This window comes from Lycium ferocissimum, chromosome 9 (assembly GCF_029784015.1).
Source record: "Lycium ferocissimum isolate CSIRO_LF1 chromosome 9, AGI_CSIRO_Lferr_CH_V1, whole genome shotgun sequence".
Classification (NCBI taxonomy): domain Eukaryota; kingdom Viridiplantae; phylum Streptophyta; class Magnoliopsida; order Solanales; family Solanaceae; genus Lycium; species Lycium ferocissimum.
In genome coordinates this window covers 34034345-34058479 of record NC_081350.1, presented here as the reverse complement: position 1 = coordinate 34058479, position 24135 = coordinate 34034345, and the positions used below count along the sequence as shown (strand labels likewise).

Below are 24135 nucleotides of genomic sequence, written 5' to 3'. Positions count from 1 at the left end.
AACGAGTTGCATTTTGCATGATGTGTTTAGTAACAGGCTTTACAATAGATTTGTTCTCTCATTTTTCCTTCTGTATTTTTTATGGGCTTAATGATTAAAGACAATATGTCCTTCCAGATGAAAAGTATCCTGATATGCCAACTTATTAATTTATATATATATATATTGAACATTAGGGAGGTTGGGGTAATGGAAAGGGGAAAATAGGGGACCTAGTAATTAAGAGTAGATATTAGAACATTAATCGCACCTCTAAATGCCTATTATAAGTCAAACCACAAATTAAAGTATATATATATATAGGCCCCCATCTAATAACATTTTTTCCTCAATATGGATGCTCTTTCTTTTCACCCTATTATATATTTGAACTTTTTAAATGCTATCCTTACACGTAGATGCTTTTTTAGTCCACATCCATTTCATAACATTGTTTATCCAGTCCCTTTAATTTGTTGCGCTTTTGATTTTGGTTAAATTAACAAAAGAATAATAGGAGTAATAAAAAGATATTTGAATGTTAACGCTAGGTAAAAATTTCATGGGAACCCTAATTTGGGCACGCTATTTAAGTAATATCCGCTTTTTTTTTCTTTTTTTTTTTTGTGTGTGTATGAGTATCTACCACTTCTTCTTGCTCAGGCGCACATGTCTAAAATTTTAGCCCTTTTTTACATGTAGTTCATGATTGTATGCATGACTAAAGTGCAGGCATACTTGAAAAAAAAAAGTGAGTTAAATTGGTTTGTTAGATTTGTTCTGCTTTTGACAAATTGATGATTGGGTTTGTTCTTTATGATATATGGAACTTATGTTTCAAATTTGAGCTTATTTAGAGTAGATTTGGGTGTTAAATCGTGTGTTGGATTATTGAAATTCGAAGAACAAATTATTATTTTTGTTCAGGCGCACATGCCTGAAATTTCGGCCCCTTTTTACATATATTTCAGTCATGTATGACTTAGGTGCAGTCATACATGAAAGTTATTTTTGACAAAAAAGATTCAAACACACATGACTGAAATTTTAGCCTACTCTTACATGTACTTCAGTCATGTATGACGGAAGGTCAGGCATTCATGAAAAAATTCAGACATACATGACTTAAAATTGAACCAATTTTTACATGCACCTCAGTAAAAAATGTTCGAACTTTGCCTTAGCAAGTAGCACCAAACATTAGGCGAAAACATCTGATGTTTGGCCTTCACACTCAGACGCGAATTTCTGAAGTTGCCAAACTTCAGGTGCGAAGTGGCTACTCGTGTAAAAAAGAAAAATATAAGGCGGATATTACTTAAATAGCGCGACCAAAATAGAATATTTGTGCACTTCTCCCCTACGTTAAAGATAGATGTATAGTTCTCGGCCCACTTCTTTTCATCCCAAAGTTTATCGTGTCCCTCTCTTTGATTTGTTATGCTTTTCATTTTTTTGTGCGGATTGCCCTTCAAAGGAACTGGTCTTTAAATTTTGCCCCTCAAATTGCTGGTCTTTAATTTTTGGCCTTCACCTAATATCATGAGGTTTGGCATTCGAACCTCGGCTCAATAAAAAATAAAAAATAAAATCGCAAGGCAGAGTTTCGTAGTAAAATTAGGCCTATTCGGGCAAAAGTTAGGCCTCAGGCAGAGGTTTACAAAATTTCAACTGAGTTAAAAAAAAAATTGTCTTAATGCAAACCTCTACCTTAAGAGAGAGTTTAGCCTTATGCCTGAAGACAAACCTCTGCCTTAAGGAACAGTTTGTCTTATGCCTAAAGGCATAACTCTGCCTTGCGAATCTTTTTTAAAAGCTTTCACTGAGCAGGAGTTCGAACCCGGAATCAAGGGGTTTTAGCGAAGGGCAAAAATTAAAGACCACCCCCGAATAAGGAAATTCGTGCAATTTTTTTGTGCGGATTGCCCTTCAAATGCACTGGTCTTTAATTTTTGCCCCTCAAATTGATGGTCTTTAATTTTCGCTCTTCACCTAATACCATAAGGTTTGGGGTTTGAACCCCAGCTCAGTAAAAAAAAAATCTCAAAGCAGAGTTTCATAGCAAAGTTAGGTCTTATGGCAAACTTTTGCAAAATTCCAATTCAGTGAAAAGTTAGGTCTGAAGGCAAAACTCCGTCTTAATGTAGAGTTTTGCTTATGCCTGAAGGTAAAACTCTGCCTTAAGTAGAGGTTGCAGTCAAACTCTACCTGATCAGGTTTGAGTCAAACTTTGCTAGTTCAGGTAAAGTTTGACTGCAAACTCTACTTAAAGCAAAATTTGAAACTCTGCCTGAAGGGAGAATTTTGCAGGCAAAACTCTGTCTTACGAATCCAAACTCTACCTTGCGAATTTTTTTTAAAATTTTTTGACTGAGTGGGGGTTCGAACCCGGAATCAAGGGATTTTAACAAAGGACAAAAATTAACGGCCACCAATTTGAGGGGCAATCGAGCAAATGACCCCCGACTAATTCACTCAGTACCCACCCTAATGCAACCAACAAACAACTGTCCATCTGCTAATTTTAGAAGTGTTATTAACATTTAAGTTGCTCATAAGTATCAACCTCGGCGTGGATCTTATTAAGAGATCATGAGTTCATCCAAACCCAATAGTAACTGTATGTACTAAATTGTCACTAATAAGTAAAATTAATAAACGTAGAACTCAGTAAAATAATCTACATTGAGATAAACTACCAAATTCAAATCCATAATGTTTAAATTCGGGATCCATCTCTGTATCACTTGACATTCCCTTGTAGAATAGTAGCTTATTTGGTGAAACTTCCAAAATCTGCTTATTTTAAAAAGTGTTTTTTTAAAATAAAAAAATAACATTTTTGGAAAGTTATAGTTGTATTTGACTAATCAATTTCAAAAATACTTTTGACAATATTAAAACGGTGATTAGTGCACCAAGGTGACAGAAGTGTTTTTTGTGAAACGCCATTTTAGTTAGCTTCTAAAAAAAACCTATGCTACTACGCGAAAACACTTATTTATTTTTAAAAACTTGACCAAACACTTCTTGTCCTTAAAATAAGCACTTTGGGCTTCCCTGCGTGGCCAAATAGGCTATAGATGGTTTGATATCTAATCCTTTATTCACCATTGAAAATTTTAACAAGATGTTTCAAAAGAAAAAATAACACAAAGACTTGAAAGAACTTTGAATGTTTGGGCAAATGAGAATCCAGGAAGCTAGTTCTTTGTGTATATCTCAACATGTGTAAGCACTAATCTACTTTAGGTCTTTACAAAAGCTATTGTGCTTGGTTTACTTCTTTAATATATCCATATTTTTTTGCTATTTTTATTTTCAAGATAAAGAGTACAAATAATAATAACCTAAACTAAGGCCTAGCCGAAGAAAAATGAAGCATATAATGAAATGGGATCAAATTCAACACAAAATACAAGCCTCTGATCAAAGCAGCTTGATGCATAGATCTAGTAAGGAATTTCTCTAGTTTTTTGCTCCATCGTCGTGGACTCTTCCAAGGTTTTCTCTTCATCCTAAAAAAGCCTTCAGGATTTCTGGATTGACTTGTGTCAACCTCTGAGAATATCTTTAAACAACTAAAAAAATGGGGCAGTCGCGGACTGCCTACATACTCCATTCGTCTATAGCTCAACGTTTTCAGTCTTTAATCTACAAATCTTCAGGTCCCTGAAAAATGTACCACATAACCTTTTCATATTCCTTTACAAAAGATGAGAAAACAGGCATGGAAAATATAACAAGATTAGGTCTCCAGTTAAACTATATCATTAGCCACTGTGTGCACTGAGGCAGGGAGGAGACTTCTGAAGGTGTGATTTTGGTATCAGGCCTAATTGAGTGCATAATAGTGTTTAAAGGGTATATTTAAACAGTGTTTAAAGGGCAATTAAATAAAAAATATTAACTAGAGGCCGACCTTGTCTGGGCAACGAGTTGAAACGTAGCCATTCGGTTGTTTTCCAAAACTTAAGTGGAAGTAACAGCTAGGAAATAGAAGTGTTAAAAGCTATGTTGCTCAGACTCCGTAGAAATGTTGTCGGGTGTGTGTCGGATGCTCCAAAGATGGTGCAATTTTTGGAGGATCTGACATGGGTGTGACAACATTTTGGGAGATTCCAAGCAAACATAGTTTAAAAGTGTGCATAATTTAAGTAGAATGTATGTCTTGACATGAGATGGGCAATGTTCGTGAAAAGCAGTTTCTCGAAACTTATGTACCTTCTAAAACATCAGGATCCTTCAAAGGAGCTGAGGAGATCTTGGTCAATCTCACCGAAAATATGCGGGCAGCAATCCCAAGTACCCATCTCCCTTGCCTCCCAGTAACCACCCGTATACCGGAAAGTCCCATCATCACCTTCTCTCTGAAACCATCGTGGTCTCCAACCATTCTCTTGTAATTTTCTGGACTGTAAGGCCACAGAAAGTGCTTTTTTTAGACACATACAGAATAAAGATTCATAAATTTATAATATTAGCTGAAAGTTTGCTATATGACAGTTTCAAGATTTTACGGAACTTGGGAGGAGGATTACAGGGCCTCAAACTCCCAAATCAATTAAAGTGAAGTACTCGATCCGTAAATTCAATATCATCTCTAAGAAAAAGTGTGCTGGAGATTTGATTGCATATAATGTAAGCCTAAATACATAATATACTGTCTACCAAACTCCGCTATCCAACTGTTTTCTGCATAATTATACTATACAAAATGCTAAAGCCTATTGATTGCTAAACTATTGCTTCCAGACAATAATGATTAAGAAGATTACAGGGTCCTAGTTGTTAAATATTAATGCTTTCTGCATGTTTCTCAACAAGTCATGTTGTGTCCACAGGAAATAGTTTCTCAGAGTAGAATTCAGAACAATTAAAAGTAACCTTAGTAGGTGAGCTTGTTTATACATTCTAGTTTCTGGCTGGCATTATACCGACTATAAAATCACCTAGGTGAAATCGATATAATTCACCTTAGTAAGACGATGAGTAAGAGATCAAAAGATCAGTACGAGATTCTGAAACTACATTGAAATAGATGCATTCTGAAGGATAAGTAATTCACTGGGAGGTATATAGGACCTGTATTTAAGAAGAAACCTAGGCCTGAGGATACAACTTTGTGATTCCACTGATAAAAGTGACAAATCCAATGAGATGGTCAGACACCCAAGAAGTTTGAGTTATCAGATCGACAACTTTGAAGACTAAATAAGAATGATAAAGAGTCAAAAAAGAATGTGTACATCGAAAAAGATGAGGAGACTCAAGTGGAAGCAGACATACCATTCTCTGTCGTGTCTCTAACCGCAACTTCTCTGAATTTGCCTTGTCGTATTCCCCATTCTCCAGATGTCGCTGATCGGGTCTAAGTCTTGAATCTGTAGGTGGGAGCTTCTCCTTTATTATCAAAACACGCAGATTAGACAAGCTATAAACGACAATTAGCTTAACGTAAAGAGGAAGTTGATCATTCACGTGAAGATTTCATTTACACTCTGTCGTACCTTAAGTCCTGGTGTTAACTCATTCAGTGTAATAGCAAAAGAAGACAAGTTGTATCGAGTGAGATTTGGGGGTGGATTATTCCTTCTCCACAATAAGGATGAATCAGATGAATCCTTAGGCTTGCTGGCCCATTCTCCATTCACATAGTACATGCTCTCATTCCACTTTCCAAATAATGTTGCAACTTTCTTTCCGGTGATATCTTCAACAAATCCATGAACCTGTAGAGTCAGTTTGCATTTTGAATTATCCGGCCAATAATACAACAAAATTTAGATATATAGAAATAAGATGTTGTTAAATTAATTATAGGATTTCTCCTCATTTACCTGATGAGGATTACGCTCGATAATAGATGGCTCTTTGAACTTGAGCTTGCATGAGTGCTGACGATTTCCACGTATATGCATTAACCCATGATGATCACAATATATCTTACCAAGGATAAGGTTATAAATACTTGTCGTGACCTGAGGATATCAAAGTCTCAAATTAAACAAACAGAACATGAACTTCAATAGCAACCAAACTAGCTTGTAAACTGCTCATTGATCAGCGTGAGGTTCTCCTACCTTGCTCCACTGGAAGATCTCCCCATCGTCGAATTCTAAGGTTAGCGTTCCAACAGGATCAAGTTGAATTGATCTTCCCCAAAATTTTGACTTAAGATTACTGTCAGCCCAGAATTTCCATCCTCTACCTTCACAGTGACAGGCAATAAGTGTTGGGTGGTGACTTACCTGTTTCAAGAATCGGCTAATTACTACCATAATATCAACTCATTGCAATCAGAGAGTTAGATAAGAAATTCCAGCTTCAACTTCCCCTGTTCCAAACTAATTCTTTCTTCAGTAAGATAAAACTACCAAGTGCGCCTATTGCTTTTTCATAGTTATTCACTTTGGTAGCAAAAGCTAAGAAAATGTAAGATGCTTTCTCGTCATCATTCTCTCATACGATGTTTATTTCTTTTATCATAAAAAACTTTCCATAGGATAAGCTCCCTCAAGTTCGTAAGAAAAGAAGTTGACAAAAGTCGAATTGCAATGGAGTTACGTGACCGAGCTAGCATGTTGAAAATATGTTGCACCCTTTAATCTCAACATGTTATGTCCAATCCGATCTATATGTAGGACTATTGGCACTACGATGAAGAAACATATACAGTTATTTAAGGCCAGCTCGTTGACTAGCAAACATAGAACTCACTTAGAAAAAAACTTCTCTCTTTATCAACAGTATCTTCAAAAAAAGATCCAGTATGGATTACGCGAAAATTGTTTGACCACAAACTAAGTTTTGCTAACGAAATAATATTGCAAGGGAAGTTGCATGCACAAATATAAACCTAGGACCTCTAGAATCAATTCAATAAATAACAGCCCTATATATTCTTGATAAAATACCTTCTCCGAGAAAAAGCGGACTCCTTTCTCGGGAAAATCAGCTTCATAAGTTTCCCCAAGCAAAGGATTGAAAGGTTTACAATGTCGGCCTTCAGTTGAAGCATAACCAGACACAGCAAAAGCAGCAACATTTAGAATTCTTAAAAGGCTGTTCCCCTGGAAGAGCAGGACAATTCGAATGACGATCAACATAAAGCACCATGTAAAATTGGAAAAAATCACTAATAAAGCCTGCTCCTTGGAGAGAAAGGAAGTTTATATAAACCTTTAGGGGGAAAGCAAGACACATAGAAGAATAAAAGCAACAGTCCTGCTTCAGCACAACGTACAAAGTGGAAAATTCGGCTCATACACGTAATATCAAGTTTAAACCTTAGCTGCCATTTGAAGACTAGTATATTATCTTAAAAAGATTAAAAATTGTGTTCTGAAACAATTATTCCAAAAAAGATGCATTCTGACATAAAAAAGTATATCTAGCAATTAAGAGTTAGCATCTTTGCAGTCAGAAGTATACAACCAGTGACCGCCCTAACAAAAGAAGTTTCACTAATTACAATTCCCTTTTTTTCCTTTTGATGGAATGATTAAGGGAGAGATAGCAGATGACTTCTTCTGCACCTCTCAATAACTAAAACATTTATCTAATAGAAAAACTTAAAAGCTTTTGAAAGACCAAAAAGATAAACATACTTCTTCTTTTTTTTCTTTTTTTTAATTTTTTGATAAGGAGAGAAGTGTACTTATTTTGCTACTTGAATACGTGATGTGGCAAGTAACAAATTAGCTGAATACTATTCAAGCAATATCAACTTCATGTAATCACTAATTTAGAAGAGCCTGATAAGCAACTTCTCAAGAAAGCAAGAAGTTAAACACATATGCCTAGTCATGTTCTCATAGTAATAAGAGATGAAAGTAATAAAGTTTGTACCGATTTTCCATGTTCATATGCTCTATCTAAAAGATAGGAGTACTCTAAATCTTCAAAGCACTTCTGCAGGGATGAAATTGGCTCGTTGAAATACACTGGCAGGCAAACTCGTGTTAGATCCTTCCCGACATTGTCTTTGATCATAGACCAAAGACTAACCCCCTTCTCTTTTTCAACTGGATCTGGCAGCATAGTTCTGCGTACAACTTGTGCATGTGCAGATGCATCAACGGTATTGTTTGCCATGTTGTCCACAACTACTGACCCGCCAGATATATGAAGTTCAGAGAAACATTCACTTGCGTCAAGATAGTTGGCTTCCTCTTCATCTGACGCTTCATCAAGCTCTTGTTTCTCAATATCATCAGGCGATTCAGTTGTACTCCATTCTGAAATTAAATGTACGAGGTCAAATGATGTGCATACACCCAACACTTCCACATAACAGTTTGTACCTTTTTGACTAAAAAAACATACACCTAGGAATTGAAAGGTTCTCGTCCCTTGTTGAGTTGTTTGACCAAAGGCTAACACAAGTTTTCCGGAGTAACGTACAGCTTTCAAATATTTTAAGATATTCAATGTATTATATTTAAGAGGCTAAGCTCCTTTAGACGAGAGAAATGTTTCTCATGGGCCATTGAGATAGAACCATATGGCTATATCAATTTAGGCCTATTATTACCGTTCTTTCGTAATGCCTGTAACTGATTTAGCTGACCAATGATCATGAAAATATATTTGCGGAACTTTCATTTAACCATTCAAATAAAAAAACATTGACAAGGAATAGTGAAGATAGAGTTATCTTTTGATAAATAGATAAAAGCAGGCGCTTGTAGTTCTCTGTGCAAGACAGATGGAAAGTGAAGTGGTAAATGGGCCAACTATTAGATTCTGCATGCAAACATCTGATGTCTCCACCCCATAACGACTGATAATGTTTCAGCAAGGCCAACTTTTGTAATATTGCCTTGATACAATCAGGAAAAGGAATACCCTCAAAAATCTTATTTATATGACATTTATCCAATTTCAGAATGTTCCGAAATACGTGACATTAATCCACAAATAATATTACTCTACATAACTTTCACGCCTTTAAAAAAGTATTTGGGTAAGGTGATTAGACAGGACATGGCGCAGTTTTAGCTTAACAAGGACATAACATTAGACTCTGTTGCTCAGACTCCCCAAAAATGATACCGCACCTGTGTCGGATCCTTCAAAAATGCACTACTTTTGAAGGATCTGACACGCACCAGCGTCCATTTTTGAAGAGTCCGAGTAACATAGACCTTAGATAGGAGGCTGTGGAGGACTAGGATTACGGTAGAAGGCTAACAGCTTTGAAAAGGGTGCATTTGAGCAGGAGAGTATGAGAAACAATTTAAAGAAGTTACTCTTGTTTGCAGCAACTAAAATTATGCAAAAATTCATAGGATCTTCCAGTTCTATTAATATACAAGATAAATTCAGCATCTTGAACATATTATGTGAGGGACAGCAACTGAAATATTTTAGTGATGCGTGGCAGAATTCCAGTACATCATCAACAAGAAAAACTTGGTGAAAACCTGGAGCAAATAATTTGCTGAATCTCTAGGTCTTTACAACAACTATGAGGTCAGCATAATATAGTGAAACAGAGCTGATAGACAATGAGACCATAAATCAGAAAATATCAACAGAATTGAAATGCAACCAGAACCGAGTTTTTCCCCTCTAAGAATACTAGCATTTCAGCTGTAGTATGCTTCAGAAAAGGGAATATTACTGGAAGATAACCTCAAAATTTTGCACTCATTCAAATTATAGTTCATCTAAAATCATAGGCCTAGAAAGCACAATGTGCAACGATTTGTCAAAAGTTGAAGATATTTTTAAGGGAAAGATATTTTTGTTTCCTTGTTTTGCTTGCTTAATAGTACCTGTACAGGTAGAAGTAGATGAAGTATATGTATAACATACCGCTGTACTTGCCACGCCCTAAACTGGAGAATTGCTTCATCAGTTGGAATTCACCATCATGAACCCCGGAAGCTTCACCTTCGATGTTAGCTGCCTTCAGAAGCAAAACTTATGCCATTTAGAGATAGTGGAGCTCATTTTTACAGCAATATGCAAATCATGAAAACAGAGTTAAAACATGTTACATGACTGCATCAAAATTGATATGGATCAGAGGTCCAGAAATAGTACTTTATTTATTCAACTCAAATATGAATCCAAGTAGATGAATAAACTCAGTATGACCAACCCAACTTATTCATCTTGCAAAGTGACCCCAGTGAAATCTTTCATAAGTTTTAAACTAATGAAACACATAATTGACAACGTTTCATGGAAATCTGTGTAAAAAGATAATGAAAACTCAGAGAGGCTATGGAATAGGGAATAGGTAGAGAACACTCGTTTGGGAGATACATCTGCCTAGCGCTTAACATAAAACACAACCAGACTATTTTAGTTTTAGATGAGTGTACATTGAACTTGTATATGTATACATAACAATAGAAACTGCCAATGAATCTTCTTCTCTTTCTTTATCTCTCAATAAAGAACACTGGTCGTCAATTACTAAAAGAAGATTTGCAGTAGTCTTTCAAATTTATTCTGAAGCAGTAAAGCAGGTCATACAAAATGAAGATGTTATTACAGACGAAGATGTAACAGAGTTGAAATAGGATGGTTGAAGTGGAAAATTGCTACTGGGGTGTTATGTGATGGGATATCTGCTAAAGTTAATGGCACGTTTTACAAAAATAGTTATAAGATCAACAATGTTATATGGGAGTGAATGTTGGGCCGCTAAAGTCCAACATATTCACAAGATGAGTGTAGTAGAGACGAAGATGCTAAGAGGGATGTGCAGTAATACAAGATTAGATAGGATTAAAGACGATCACATTTGGCAGAAGGTACAGGTAGTACAGTTCGATGATAATTAGAGAGGAGGTCGCTGTGATGGTTTAGTCAAGTTCTGCATGATAATTTGAGAGAAGGTGGCTTGAGATGTTTTAATCAAGTTCTGCTCTAGAGGACCAGTATATAGGTGTGAAGCCAAACTGAATCAAGTTATTAGAAGAGGATAAGGAAGACCTAAGATCACATGGAAAAAGAAGTCTCAAGGGACTCACAATCTCTTGGAATTCATACTGACCTAGCAAAAACTATGACATAACCAGGGCGAGGGGAGGGAGGCAATACTCCAATACCAATCAGTTGGGAATATGTTCTAGCGATATTTCGTAAGTTTACTTTAGGTTTTATGTTTTCTAGGAATTTTTAATTAGGATTTATATGCTAATAGACAATATACAGGATTCCTACTAAGTTTTACTTTTATTTAGTATAGTATTGATCTAAAGTAAGTTTAAATTGAGCAACATGGTTAGTGGAGGTTCATATAGCCGACTCAACATGCTTAGACTTGAAGCGTATGTTGTTATTCCTAGTGAGTGGGAGCAACCCATTAATTGCAATTGGATTCATCTTGAGAAGACACAAACCTTATAAGAGCCATAGAGGAAACAAAAAGTAACAAAGCTAATATTAGAAGTCACAACAGCAATGTACATTTGAAACATTCGTTTCTGATGTGACCAGATAATCATTCTAAACATTACAATCTAAGCCACTAAGGATCTGAGTTCTCAGATGATCGAGAGAAAGCATAGTACCAAAGATGATGCACAAAGGACTTTCTCATGGCATTAAGCCTAGCTTTACCCAAAAGTAAGAGAGACTAATATTCCAGTAATATCAAATCAAATGGATTAAGCTATAGTCCTTATTAATTTGCATGCATGGTTCCATTTACTTCCATGTGTACATTATGAGGATAATGTAATAAAGTTACCTCCAACTGTCTTAACGTGTCCAGCAAATTGGAGCGCTCCTCACAAAGACTTTTAAGTTGTCCTTTAATTTCTGAAAACTCCGAGAGCATGATCTGCTCACAGTCCTTGACAAGTCCCTCACCAATGCCCTCATCAAGCAACCGTTTTTTCAATCTTTCAGTAGATATAGATACATCATTTTGCAAAAGGTTGAGATTATCATTCAAAGGTCTCAACTGAAGAAGATTTCTTGTTGCTATCAAAGCTTCTATCCAGGCAGCCCGTTCTTTCTTTGAATTTGTCCTCAATTGAAGAGACTTGGTAGCTGTATATATGTAGAATCGCCTATCATCAGACCTGCTCTCACGGAATGATGACACCTGTAAGGAATCCACACAAACATCTCAAGGTTAATGACAAAAGCATTTTTTACATTGAATGCATTTGGTAGGACAGAAATCATTTTCGGCGGAAAAAAAAAATCCTTGGAAATGTTTGGCCATTAAGTGAAAAATACTTTTGGTAAAAAAGAAAAGTATTAGGTAGAAAATAATACTATTAGCAAATCGAAGAGTGCTTTGGTGAAACTTTTTTGTGCTAAAGATTAGTAATAGTAGTTGAAGCAGGTAATATATAAAGTTAAAAGTCAAGTAAGTTTTATGGAAAATGACTTATGTCCATAATTGAAGGAAGTCATTTTTCCTCAATTTGATGGAATGTATTTTCCTTTGTAAACATCTTCTATCAACCAAATACAAAAATATAGATCAAAATATCTAGACAATGAAAGAAAACTCATTGTACTATCAATTTCTCCTGCTCCAAATATAGGTCAAAAATATTTAGGTAATTAAAGAAAGAGGTCACTGCTAGTCTATTAGACAACTGGCAATGCCATTAAGAAGGCTACATATATCAAAACATATATTGATATAACAACGCGTTAAGAAACTGGGATAATGATACATCAACAAGTACATCTAGAAAATTCTGATGCAAGACAACCTAGAATAGATGGCATGAGAGCTGACAGATCAACACAGTAAAGAATAGAGGTAAGGGTCATTAATCCACCAGCAATTGTAGAAGAAGAATACCTTTTCCCAGTTTCCCTTATCCTCTCCATAAAATATCTTTCAAAATAAAACTTTCTAAACCTGTCATACTAAAGGGCCCGTTTAGCCATGAAATCTTTTCACTTTTTTCAGTAAAATATTTTTACTTTATTTGAAAATAAACTTTTGATCATGAAAATTTCAAATGCAACTTCAAATTGTATTTAAAATTTGAAAAACGCCAAAAAGTTATTTTCACTTTTTTCGCTTTCAATACATTCAAACGACCAAGTATTTTTTGCAAAAACTATGACCAAACACAACTCCACCAGCAACTCCAACTCCAAAATACCAAATAAAGTAAAAAATATTTGATCTTCATGGCCAAACGCCTACTAAACCTCTAGGAAAAGGGATAAAATACAAAGATGATAACTACTGGTAAACTAGAGAAATAATGAGTTAGAGATAGTGAGAGAATTCACTATGCTTTTGGTTTTTTAGCTATTACTCCTATTTTAATGAAGAAAAAGAACATAACTTTCAACCCCACTTCCCACAACCATTCATCTTGTAACAGCAAATAATGAAGGAAGACTTGTCAAACAGAAAGAATTAAAAAAAAAACAAAAAAAAAGAAACCCATCAAGGAAACAGCCAAGTGAAGATGACAAATGGATCACTTCCAAGTTCTATGACAGAACATGAAGAAAAATAGTTCTGATTTTTTGAGAAAGAAACTCCCAAAAAAAATCATTTATACAAAAAGTGACAATGTTTGTCATAGTTTTTTTTTACCATAAACGTAGGCCTACCAGAATAGAGTATTCTTTAGCCTATAACTCCACATTTTTTTTCACCTGCTGATGTGACCCACTATAGATTAACAACCAGTCAAATTGCACGGTAAACTTTGCAGTAAAAACAAAGAACACCTTCATAGACCATCGGACAATTGAAAAAAATCTATCAAAAATGGCTCGGATATCCAAACAAAATCTCAATAACACAACAGAACAGAGGGTAAAACAATCTGAAAACTTGTCTGAAATTCAAGATTTTGCTGATTTTAGAAAGTTTTATTCTTTGGACTAGTGCCCCAAAAACGACAAACATCCGTTTTTCCCTACCGGTTCGGATTTCCAAAGTCAAACTTTGACCGCCCCTTTGATATGTCTGAATTCAAACTATATCACATAAATTAAACACGTACCTTGATATCAACATTGCCGGGGGACTTTCCATGTTTGCGACGACTATGGTTACTGGAAGGAATATTACCGATGAGTCTAACATCATCATCATTTCTACGATTCTTGGAATATGAAAGTACACCATTTCTTAAAGTAAACCAACGAGATCTCCAACCTTTATGATAATTAGTCCATTTATACAATATTCCAGCAACACCAGCAACATCAGATCCTACAACATTATTATTATTAAAATCAGATCTAGAATAAACTACAGCTGACCCTGTCCTTAACAACGTTGGCTCAGGTGATGAATGTTCTCTCATCTCTGATGGACTTTCTAATGTTATACAACACAGTGGATGCATTGCTCTAGTTACACGCATTTTGTATTTGATCAATTCAATTAAAGATCAAGAATCCACATTTGAAGTAAATTTACAAGAAATTTACATATGGTACTTTACATATATCTATACATGGATGTGGGGTTGTAGGGAAAGACCTGAAAAAATGGGTTGGAACTTAAAGGAATATTCTTGAAGTTAGTGAAAAGAAAGAAAGAAGATTTGTAGTTAAAAAAAAAAAAAAAAATTGAGTCTTTATGGTAATAGTATAAAATAAATAGAGTTGTGGTGGGGAAGGTAGGGAAGTATATAATATTGATGAAAACAAGGGTATTAAGGTAGTGGTAAAATAGTCATTTCAAGTATTGACACCATTGAAGTATACTCTCAAAGAAAGAAAGAGAGATAGAATAATGTATTTATTCTTATATTTTGTATGTGGGTAAAAAAAAGTGGTGGTTTTTTTTATTATAACGGCGGAGCACGGTGGCCGGAGAAGATCAATGGTGGAGTGTGTAATGGAGAAGGAAGTGTTTGATGGGGTTTTTAAATGCTACTTTTATTACTCTTTTGTAATCATCTGTCTTGTCATAAATATATTTTTTAGATGGTGGATTCTTCTATTTATGATTACATTTTTTTTTATTTTATTTTTTTTGCCGTTTCTTCACTCTGTAACAAATTAATAATGCAACCATTAAAGGCAATTTTTTACCTAACCAATAATTATAAGACGAATGCGCAGGATTGTTATACCAAAATGCTTTTAATAATTGTACTGTGCTCCAAAAATTATGAAGCATAATAATAATAATTGTGGAGTACCAATTAATTGAAAGTTGAAAAAAGGAGTGCAAATTGAGACTATCACGTATCATTAATAATAATGCATTTTGTAAGCTGCTAATTTAAGAAAAGGTTGATTATATTGGAGCGTTATTTTTTCAATTTTTGTCAAAAGATAAATGGAGTGGTTTAAGTTTCAAAATAAAAATAGAAATCCCATTCAAGAATAGACTTTCGAGAATTAGGACAATGAGTACACGTTTACCTTTTGCCGATTCTACAATCATAACAAGCCGATTCTACAATCATAATAAGTTAACAAATTACTCCCTCCGGATCAAAAAAAAAAAAAAAAAAGTCTACTTAGCAAATTAAGAAAGAATCAATCTTATTTTTTCATATTTTTCCCTATTAAGTGTTATATTATCAAATCACAATGCCTATTTAATTAGGGGTAGTTTAGTCAAATTACTTATTTTATCTAAAAGTTAGTATTTTCTTATAGGGTGTACAAATGGTTAAGTGAACTCTTTTTTTGATCCGGAGGGAGTAATGATTTACTCAAACCTGTTGCGTGGACAGCTTTTAAAATTTTCTATTTACAACTGGTGTTTCTAATTTATTTCTATTGTAAAGCAATAATACTACTATCGGTTAATTTATTATTGTTGGAATTCAATAAAAGCATACTAATAATAACATGCTTAATTTGAACTAGTTAATATGATTTTATAATAAATGCATGACTAATTCGAAACATGAATATAATGATTAAACTTGTTACTATAATGTTGGTTCAAGGAAAGCGTACTATATTTTATTTATTAATAAGAAGCGGCTTAATTTATCTGATTAATATTAGAATCATGCTTAAAGGATGGCTTAATTAAGACAAAACAGCCAACAAACGACTTTCTTTAATATGGTGTTTGGTTCCCACTCATTACAATTTGTATACATCGATCCAAAATTCTACTTGTCATGAATACACCCATTAAGAATCGTGAAAGCATTATTCCAATAATAATTGTTTCAACAACAAAAAAAATTGTTAAAATTCTAACTGTACAACAGCTAAAACACATTTGAAAAATATAATGTTGTTTACAAAATATATGTCGAGTAGAATTTGTTGAGTTTTTAATTTTAATAAGCTTGTCAATGTTGTAGTCTTGTAGAATAGGAACAAAATACAAAACGTATTTTTTTAGTAGACTTAATATAGGAACAGAAAAATATTAGTCATATTTGTCAAACTGAAATTGTTTCAAAATGTTTGGCATTTAGTTAAAGAAGAAGTCATTTGTATTTATCCAAATCTACCTTTATTGTTTTAATCAGTAAACTGTTAATTAAGATGTTTAAGAAAAAATAAAGCAAAATAAATTAGACAAATACTTTAATAATTTATTATAAAATGTATTTCTTAAGAAGTGTTCAAAATTTTCAAAAGACAAATAATATCGAACGGGATTAAATATATGACGGGAAGTTCGATATAGAACTATGGTGTTAATCGGCGAAGAAGAATATACTGCGAGAGTGTATTACTTTAGGAATTCCAACAATTTGTTTGACCGAAGTCCTAGATACTGAATTGTTAATGGACAATTTAAAATTAAATTTTATAATTATCAATTCTATAAAGTCATTAGTAGTCATTTTTTTCTCCACTTGGTTGGATGAACACGCAAGCTGAGTAGTGCACATTGAATGGTTCTCGCTTCAAAGGATAGGAAGGGCTAAGAAAAGATATTCTTCGAACCTTTTGCATTATGCTTGGCAAAAAAGGAAATCACAAAGGTGAAATCCTTTCTCTCTTTTTTCAATGTCATTTTAATATAGAAAAAATGACATATACTTCATTTTCTTGTCTTATAGACCAAAACTATGTAAATTCACTATCAAATTATTCGTTTAGTTTGCCAAAGATTTCACTATCTAACTATGTAAGATCACTCAAGTATGTATAGTGCTACGAATCGAAAGGTTCTTTCATCCTCATGGTTATACCTCTAGTTAAGAATGGAGGGATGTTGATTATCGCACCATAGATTCCATCTTGATGGCTATTATATTTGGTAGCAATTTCAATCCCTATAATACGTATGTGTACATTGTTTTTTTGACATTTGGAGACGATATATGGGTGAATTTATATGACCATCCAAATTGATCAATATTATTACTTGAGATGTCAACTTAGGACACCTAAAGTGAGACGGCAAGAAGTTAAATAGAAGCATCCAAATAGATTTTCTTTCCTCTTATTTTAAAAGTAGAACTAATATTTAATTCCTGCCATTCTATTCCGCTATGTCGATTAGGAAATTATTACCTGCAAAATGGGCAAAACATTAATTTCCCGGAAAGAAAGTTTTTATTTGTCTTACAGTCACAAGTGGCAAGCTGATCACTAATTCTAGATACTATACTAATAATCAATGCTAATATATACTACTAAGAATAATTAAACATCAAAGAATTGAGGTCATCAGATGTTATACAATAAAAGATTAAACTTCGACATCGTATTCATCGTACAACAACTAGCTAGGTCATGTGAAGAACTCTTTGTCCGTCCATGTAAAAAGACTTCTACTGAATTGTTTCCTATTTTATTTCATCAAGGATTTTGATATGATGCTATAGTCGTTTATGAAAATGATTATTTCGTATTCTAAGAAAATGAACCAAGTGAGGGGATTGAAATTACAGTCTAATGATTCTAACTAGCATCTCCCAAATTTTTTATTTTGCATCACGTCTTTCAATTAGTTTTGATTTTTCATGATTCATTGGTCGAAAATATTTTTTAAAAAATAGGTGTGTTAGAAGGTCTTACAATAGTTAAAGAAATGAATTGTTGTTGCCTTAAGTTTTTTACCAACGCTTACCTTATGAAAGGTGGGAGATGTTTCTTCAGAATAATTGGTTTTTATGTAATTGTTCTGCGTGTTTTATTTGTTAGCGTTGTGGAAGAGAAGTGTTGATAGAGTAAAAGTGGTCTTCAACTTAAATATTTGAGAGTGGAGAACATCGATTTTTATGATAGTAATCAATTTAGAGAGACGAGGGAGGCTATCTGATTAAAAAAATTTGATCAAATCTAGACTATTTGCAAGCATGTATAAACATTTCACTTCATGAACAAATCTGACCCTAGTTTGAAAAAATGCGTATGTGTTTGAAACGTTTCCTCTCTAACCAATAAGATCAAACTAGTATATTTTTATAATTTTCACTCCAACAATTGATGAAAAGTAAATTTAAATCATTTCGAAACTAAATTTGAGTATTTTCCTTTAAATAAGATCAGAGATAAAAATAAATGGAAAAAAAAAAAAGGAAAACAGAAAAGGCATAACTTGGAAGTAGAGCATCATAGGGAGCATAAGAATCTGACACGTGCACATGTGGCACGAAAATCTACTGCCCACGCTTCCTCACTTTTCTTTGTGCCTTAGTTTTCACATCGTTTACTATATATTTTCAAATTTGACGTAGTAGTAGCACTATTTAACTTTATTAATTTATTCTTTTTCATTTCATCAAAATTTACCTTATATATTCTTAAATCAAATTTAACGTAATTATTTATTTAAGTATTTTCTGTTTAATAGCCGTCGAAATCAAATTAGGCACTTGTTTTCCGGTTTACATTATAGTGTTATAAGATTAAATTGGTTTATATATTATATGAATTTTAGAAGCAAGAAATATTAATCCAGCGACTGAAAGAGTAACACTATATCTAAGTTTTAAATTTTTGTGCCAAAAGTTATCGGATTATCAAATATAATATTATAAATGAATGTTGTTGAGTATTTTATATTTTAAATATAATATTATATAACATAATATAAATTGAAGTGATAAAAATACTACGAGTATCAGATTAGGTTATATTTTCAATTTTGGGATTTCACCAACTAGGATATCCGTGCCTTATGATGAAGTAAATAGCGGTAGCTTCAAGTTTACACAAATGCTTTTGAAGATCCCTATCTCCTGTCTCCTCATAAAAACATTAAAAAAAATTAAAAAAAAATAAAAAAGGAAAAAAAAAATAGAAGAAGAAGTAAAAGATCCCTTCCAAGTTCCACCGAGCCAACGCTTCGTAGGGTTCAGTAGGCGTTTGGATAATATTTAAAAGTTTGAAAAAGTTTCATATATCCTCAACTTTCACAAAAGAAAAAGGGAAGAAGGAATTAAAGTAATAAGCAAATTACTTCATCCGTCTCAATTTAAGTGTCTTAGTTTGATTTGACATAAATTTAAGAAATAAAAAAAGATTTTTGGATCTTATGATTATAAATTAAAGATGTGTGTAATGTATTAAAATGTCCTTTGAATCTTGTAGTTGTAGATTTGTCATGTACGATGTTGAAATTGTCAATTTATTAAATATAGAACGAGACACTCTTTTTAGGACAGATTAAATAAAGAGTAAGACACTTAAATTGAGACGGCGGGAATATTAAGTTTTACCCGAGATTAACCCGTTCGGCCATGAAAATTATTCACTTTTTTCCTGATTTTTTTTTCATTTTATTTGAAAATCAGTTTTTGGCCATGAAATTTCAAATACAAGTTGAAGTTTGTATTTAGAATTTGAAAAGCACCTAAAATCTTGTTTTTACTTTTAATACATTCAAATAACTAAATATTATTTATGCAAAAACTATAACCAAATACAACTCCGACTTCAAAAATTCCAAATAAAGTAAAAAACAATAATCATGACTCAGGTATTTCAAAGTCCAACCTTCTTGTTAAGATTATTCAACTTTTTTATATTAATGAGATAATTAATGGTCAAAAACCACACCTGAAACGTCACCTTTTTGTTAGTTTCCTACCTGAATTATCTAATATTTCTGTTTTCTACCTGAACTATCACCAACTATTTATCAAAACACACCTCGAAACTGACTAGACCCAAGTGTTTGAATGCAATCGCCAAAAGGTACGTGACAACTTAATTTGCCCATAAAATTTCGTCCATGTAACACCCCGTAAACTTGAACTAGGTGTGAATATGTAAAAATCTAGTATTAAGATGATATTATATCTATATGAATCCATTCTTGATGAATTCGGGTGGAAGATGGTCGTTTTGAAGTCAAACCAACAATTGAAGTTCTTAAGGGCTCATAAATTCGCCTAAGTTTTAGTAGGTCTGTCTTTACGGGCTATTTTCATGAAAATGTGTTGCGAATTTGGAAAAACTTCCCTGATGAAAGTTGTACATCTTTGAAATATCTTTCCAATGGTAGGTCGCCCAGCCCAAGAAAAGTTATGTACAAAAAGTTATAATCGTTTTACTGAGCGAATATCGATTGTCAGAAAAATGTGATGGGCGCGCGTCAAGGACCCAGCACGGAAAAACACAGCTGCAGACCAAAAAAAGATATGATCAGGTCTTTGAACCCGCGACGCGGACTCAGCACGGATAGGGTTATTTTTCTGATTCCGAATTTGCTTTAAGTCCTACTTCGTTGTGTTATTTCCCACTTCGTTTCAAATCAATAATTCTGAGGAAAAGAAACCTAGAAAAGTCTCTCTAACCCTAAGGTGAGTTCTCACTCAATATTGATCATTCCCACACCATATCCATCCCCTCTTGATAGCAAATCATCTCTCTAAAACTCTAAGTTCTTGTACTCTCAAGAAGAAAAAGATAGGAGCGTGTGGAATTCGTCTAAGAGGTAAAGTTTCTAAATTTTTCTAGTATTAATAAAGTAATGGGTTAGAGTACAAGTCCTACAAGGTTGGAATCCGTTGGTGATTCATGAAAGGGTTCAAGAACCCGTTTATAAGGCTTACGAAAAAAAACCCTAGTTTTCGAAATTCCAAGAAAACTTCAAGAAACGATTCAAGTTCTAATCTTTCTCATCTAAAACCATTGTAGTGTGATTATAGAACCTTGGGAATTACGTTTGAGCGGGATTTGAGGTATGTCTAGATTTCCAAAAATCCTTCTTTGAAGTATGTTGTCTTGCTTGAAGCGTGTGGATGATTGTTTGTGACTTGAAATCTTTCTTTAAAATATGAACATGATTATAACTCTTATGTGGTGGAAGTTCTTTTGGAATTAAAGATGATTTCTTTTAAACAAGGTCATGCGTGTGTAGGGTCAAGCCCGCATCAAACCATATTCGATTTATACTACTTGTGAAACATTTTTTTTCCATTATTGAATGATTGAACTCACTTTTCTAAAGGTTGGACCTTAAACTTGTTTTGTTGTTAAATGGATTTCTTGAACTTGAAAATTGAATAAGAGATTTGAATAAGATTCTAAATCGGTTATGACTTGAAATGCCTATTTTTGAGATGATGACTTGAGAAGTGAGATTCGCCTCAAGCCGTGGTTGATGATTCGGTAATATGCCATGATATGTATTTTGTTTGTGTTTTGGCCTGTATGGGCAAGATGTGCTATTCCAGAAGACGATTAGCCGTTATGGATCCTAACGTATCGATACGAGTATTCTTTGTGTCGATCCGGCAGGACGATTGACCTCCGTTCTTCCTAGCCGGAGTATCTATTGTTGTGCTAGTCCATAGGACGATTAGCCTCCGTATCTTCCTATCTGGGAGTATCTATGGCTGTCTTAGTCCGGAGGACGATTAGCCTCTGTTGCTTCCCTAGCCCGGAGTATCTATTGTTGTCTTTAGTCCAGAGGACGATTAGCCTCCGTGGTTTCCTAATCCGGAGTATTGATTGATTGATCTGCCTGTGAGTGGCTTGTTTCGTACTTTGATTAGCCTGTGAGTGGCTTGTTTCATATCTTGTTGCATGTGAGTGGCTTGTGGTGATAGTGAATTCGTCAGTGAAATACTTGACCTGATAAATGGTAAGGAGTTAAGTTAATGTGTCTGTCATTATTGGATTCTTTGATGACTCTTTAATGTTGCTGACTCAATTTATTCCAGGGTTTGAACTGTTATTTTCATTGATATCATTTTATTGATTTTATTCATTATATCTTGTATTGTTAACTATTGCCCCTTAGACACTCACTGAGTACCCAGTACTCAGGCATACCATTGTTGTTTTTAATGGTATGTTAGGTATCATTGAGGAGCAGGTTCGCGATACGCCTACGACTTAAGAGAACTTGCTGCTTTCGAGACTATTCGGTGAGCCCACATGATTGTTCGTGGGGCACCATTCTATTTTTACTTTTCGTAATTTAGTTTCGGCTACGCGTCCCGATGATTCGACATTACTCATTATCTTAGAAGCTCCTTAGATAGTTGTCAGATTGTGGGTAGTGTGTTGGAGTCTCGTATGACTCGTTGGGGCATTTGTGCATTAACTAAGTATTTGATTTGACTTCTGTTGATTTTGTTTGATAATTGTGATCTTAAATTTTATTTAGTTGTTTATCACTTGTTTAATTAAAATAAATGAAAGATTATCAAAAAAGGGTTTGACATTATTGATTTATAAGGTTCTTCCGATGTTATCATGACGTCGGATGCCGGTCACGTCTAGGGTGGGTTTTGGGGCGTGACTGTCCACGGGCATCTGAGTCATTAATTTCGAGGTGTGTTTTGATAAATAGTTGGTGATAGTTCATGTAGGAAACAGCAAACATTTGATAATTCAGGTAAGAAACCCGCAAAAAAGTGATACTATAAGTGTGTTTTGACCATTATCTCTTCATTTTTTTTTAAAAAAATTCAATTAATTCTCTTAATCATTCGCGTGGAGTGCCATTTGGTACTATTTTTAAACAAAAAAGCCTGTACACAACGCATCAATCGATACTAGTCGAAGCGTGTTTTGATAAATAGTTGGTGATAATTTAGGTAGGAAACGCAAACACTTGATAATTCAAGTAGGAAACTCGCAAAAAAATAATACTTCGGATGTGTTTTGGTCATTATCTCTTAATTAATCTTAGCAGTAATTTTGCCCCTAACATTAGTTTGCAAGTGCTCAAGTTCTTTGCTAATTCCATATAACTCTTGAAAGAATCTAGAATTTGGAAAAGTAAAGAAAAAGAAATAAGATACTATGACATATACAATTGTAATCATAAATCCCAATTTTGGGACCATTTGAAGAAGAAAGACAAAATGGCAGGTTAGCAGCACCTGCTCGGAAACTCATCAGGCATAGAGAACAGACCATAGTCATGAGTATGAGCTTTCGGAACTGCAGCAGAGACACACGTCATTTTTGTTGACCACAACTAGAATATTATCTACGTATTACTTACTAGGATTCTCCTTTCTCCACCGTCCCACAAATAAAAATTGACTAGTACATGAAACAAAAGTTAAAATCATATACTACTCCTAGATGGAGTAGTATGTACTAATTACCAGCTTAGCTAGGCTAGCTTCCCATTATTTGGACTCCCAACCACACATTGTAACTCCCTCATATTACTAGTTAAAAAAAATTACTTTTACGTATTTGCTTTTTCCTATTCCCTTTTTTAAGGTCGCAGTTTATTTTAATGAAAGTAAGTTACAAGCAGTGGCATAACTACATTGATTGAAAGGTGATCAGTTAAATATTCTTTCATTCGGAAAATTATATTATGTATATATAATATATAGGTCAAATTTTACTCTTCATATATATATATATATATATATATATATATATATATATAAAAAAAAAATCTTAAACATTCATAGCGAAAATTCAGATTTCGCCACTTGTTTCACGGTTATATAACATGTCATGGTAGTTGACATGTTAGTTATGCAGAAATTATCAATGGCGGACCTAAAATTCTAATTAAGCAGGGACAAACAAATATGGAAACTGTGATTAGTGACAAAAGTTGCAAGTTATTATATTTACCTTTTACTATATTATTTATATATTTATATTCAATAAAAATTTTAACCAAGCGGTATGACGATGTAAGACGCCTCTACCCCCGGAGATCATAATGCACATATTATATTTGTCATTTATGCAATGATTAATGATGAAGATATCGTTATACATGAATTACTTATACCAAAAAGGATATTTTTATCTTTAAATACAAAGACAAATTCAAGATTTTTAATTTATGAGATCTGGACCATAATTCTTTTTGTTTAC

The 24135-nt window shown here is 33.8% G+C and overlaps 1 protein-coding gene across 2 annotated transcripts; it reads right to left on the bottom strand.

Annotated features, from left to right (window-relative positions):
* Window positions 1-3173: 3173 nt before the first annotated feature.
* LOC132030384 (oxysterol-binding protein-related protein 2A) lies at window positions 3174-14848 on the bottom strand. Of its 2 annotated transcripts, none has more exons than XM_059420006.1 (11): window positions 13941-14845; window positions 11693-12052; window positions 9802-9895; window positions 7831-8219; window positions 6897-7052; window positions 6063-6230; window positions 5820-5960; window positions 5490-5711; window positions 5269-5382; window positions 4204-4394; window positions 3174-3651 (listed from the first exon to the last, which is right to left on the bottom strand). In XM_059420006.1, exons 1-10 carry the CDS (start codon window positions 14304-14306, stop codon window positions 4215-4217), a joined length of 2190 nt encoding a protein of 729 aa, XP_059275989.1. In that variant the 5' UTR covers window positions 14307-14845; the 3' UTR covers window positions 3174-3651; window positions 4204-4214. The 2 variants fall into 2 exon arrangements, with proteins under 2 accessions (XP_059275989.1, XP_059275990.1); XM_059420007.1 differs by lacking the exon at window positions 3174-3651 and adding an exon at window positions 5065-5113 and having other exon boundaries at window positions 4205-4394; window positions 13941-14848.
* Window positions 14849-24135: the final 9287 nt, after the last annotated feature.

Excerpts from the sequence above, each read along its gene's own strand:
- LOC132030384 (XM_059420006.1), bottom strand. The coding sequence starts at position 14,306 with ATGCGTGTAACTAGAGCAATGCATCCACTGTGTTGTATAACATTAGAA. Across the intron at positions 9,896-11,692 it reads ACACGTTAAGACAGTTGGAG|GCAGCTAACATCGAAGGTGA; the intron begins GTAACTTTATTA and ends TTGCTTCTGAAG. Across the intron at positions 5,961-6,062 it reads AGATCTTCCAGTGGAGCAAG|GTCACGACAAGTATTTATAA; the intron begins GTAGGAGAACCT and ends TGATATCCTCAG.